The 1,753-nt window shown below is 79.6% G+C and overlaps 1 protein-coding gene across 1 annotated transcript in view; it reads right to left on the bottom strand.

Moving 5' to 3' along the window:
• Positions 1-1,374: 1,374 nt before the first annotated feature.
• The window catches only part of AURANDRAFT_71953 (hypothetical protein), a gene marked incomplete at both ends in the record, with an annotated part of 5,135 nt that continues 4,756 nt past the window's right edge, over positions 1,375-1,753 (bottom strand). Inside the window, one exon of the mRNA XM_009040258.1 lies at positions 1,375-1,698. Coding sequence (XP_009038506.1) covers positions 1,376-1,698 — 323 coding nt within the window. The remainder of the gene's footprint in view (positions 1,699-1,753) is intronic.

Raw genomic sequence — 1,753 nt, 5'->3', positions numbered from 1 at the left:
CGTCGAGGCGCGCTTCCTCGGCGGGGCGAAGTGGTTCCCGGGCCGCGTCGTCCGCGTCCACGCGGCGAAGACGTCGAGCCGCGACCCGACCTTCGATATCGCCTACGAGGACGGCGACTTCGAGGAGCGCGTGCCCATGGGCCTCATCCGGCCCCGCGGCTCGGGCCCCGCGCCGCCGCCGCCGAAGCGCGCCAAGGCGCCGAAGCCGCCGAAGCCGCCGAAGCCGCCGGGCGAAACGGGGCTGCGCGGCGCCAAACGCCACAAAAAGGGGCCGGACCCCAGATACGCGCACTTCGAGGAGGGCGCGCGCGTCCGCGAGAAGGCCGGCACGAAGGAGGGCACGCTCCTCAAACAGGGCGGTGGCGGCTGGTGGACTGTGCGATGGGACGGCGAGGCCCAGGAGGCGTTCTCGCGGCCGGGGAACCTCGAATTTGTGGCGCCGCCCGCGCCGCTGGCGCCCGCGGTCCGCGAGGAGGCGCCCGCGACGGCCCCGGCGCCCGCGACGGTCCGCGAGGCCGCGGCGCCGGTCGAGCCGGCGCCCATGGCGGTCTGCGAGGCCGAGGCGCCGGTCGAGCCGGAGCCCATGGCGGTTTGCGAGGCCGAGGCGCCGCCCTCGGAGGCGCCCGCGCGCGCGCCGGAGCCGGTCGTCGCCGCCGCCGCCGCGTCGCCCGCGCCGCCGGCCGCGCCGCCGCCGGCCGCGGCGCCGCCGCCTTCGCAGCCTGTCGCGCCGGCGCCCGCGGACGACGAGTATCCCATCGTCGTGCTGCCGCCCATCCCGCGCGCGGCGCCGCCCGCGCCGCCGCCGCCCGCGCCGCCGGCCCCGGCGCCGGCGCCGCCGCCGCCGCGGGAGGTCGCGAGGCGCGTCCTCGAGGCCCTCGAGCTCAAGCGGAGACAGGCCGCCGCGGCCCAGGAGCCGCGGCCGCCCCCCGCGGCGCCGCCCGCGGCGACACGCGCGGGATCGCTCTTCGAGCGCATCGCGAGCGCGGACCCGCCGCCGGCCGCGGCGTCGCCGTCCACCGGCTGGGCGTCCGAGGCGCGGCCGGCTTCCGGCTGGGCGGCCGAGGCGCGGCCGGCCTCCGGCTGGGCGTCCGAGGCGCGGCCGGCCTCCGGCCGGGCGTCCGAGGCGCGGCCGGCCTCCGGCTGGGCGTCCGAGGCGCGGCCGACCTCCGGCCGGGCGCCCGAGGCGCGGCCGGCCTTCGAAGCGACGGACCAGCAGCAGCCCGCGCCACCCCCGGCCGAGGTCCCGGCTCGGCCTTCGTCCCCCCCGCTCACCCTGTCCCTGTAAACGAGCGGTCTATTAGGCCGGCGCCGGGGGGGAGCGGGCGGGCCCCCGCGGCGCGGGGCGGCGGCGTCGGTCGAGTCGAGCCCGACGCTTCAGGCCGACGCTTTCGCGTCCTCGAGCTTGTGGAGCAAAGCCATGAGCTCCGTGCCGCGGCCGAGCTTCTCCGCGCAGCCGTTGACCTCCTGGGCCGCCTGCATGAAGCCCCCGGCGAAGCCCATGACCTTCTGGTACTTGTCGCCGTCGATGCCGAGCGCGCGCTTCTCGATGAGCGCGCCCGACGCGAGGACGTAGGAGCTGAGCACGGCGAGCTGGCCCGCGTCGACGGCGCGCTCGAGGACGAGCTGGGCGTCGCCGGCCTCGACGTGGCAGACGCGGAGCTCCGGGTCGGCGTAGGGGTAGGCCGCGCCGCCGGCGACCTCGCCGGCCCAGGCCGGGGATCCTTGGCGGCCTCCTCGCGGCGCGCGGCGCCGT

This window comes from Aureococcus anophagefferens (genome assembly GCF_000186865.1).
Source record: "Aureococcus anophagefferens unplaced genomic scaffold AURANscaffold_14, whole genome shotgun sequence".
Taxonomy (NCBI): domain Eukaryota; class Pelagophyceae; order Pelagomonadales; family Pelagomonadaceae; genus Aureococcus; species Aureococcus anophagefferens.
Note: the sequence above shows the minus strand (reverse complement) of the source record. Positions and strands in the feature narration are given on the sequence as shown.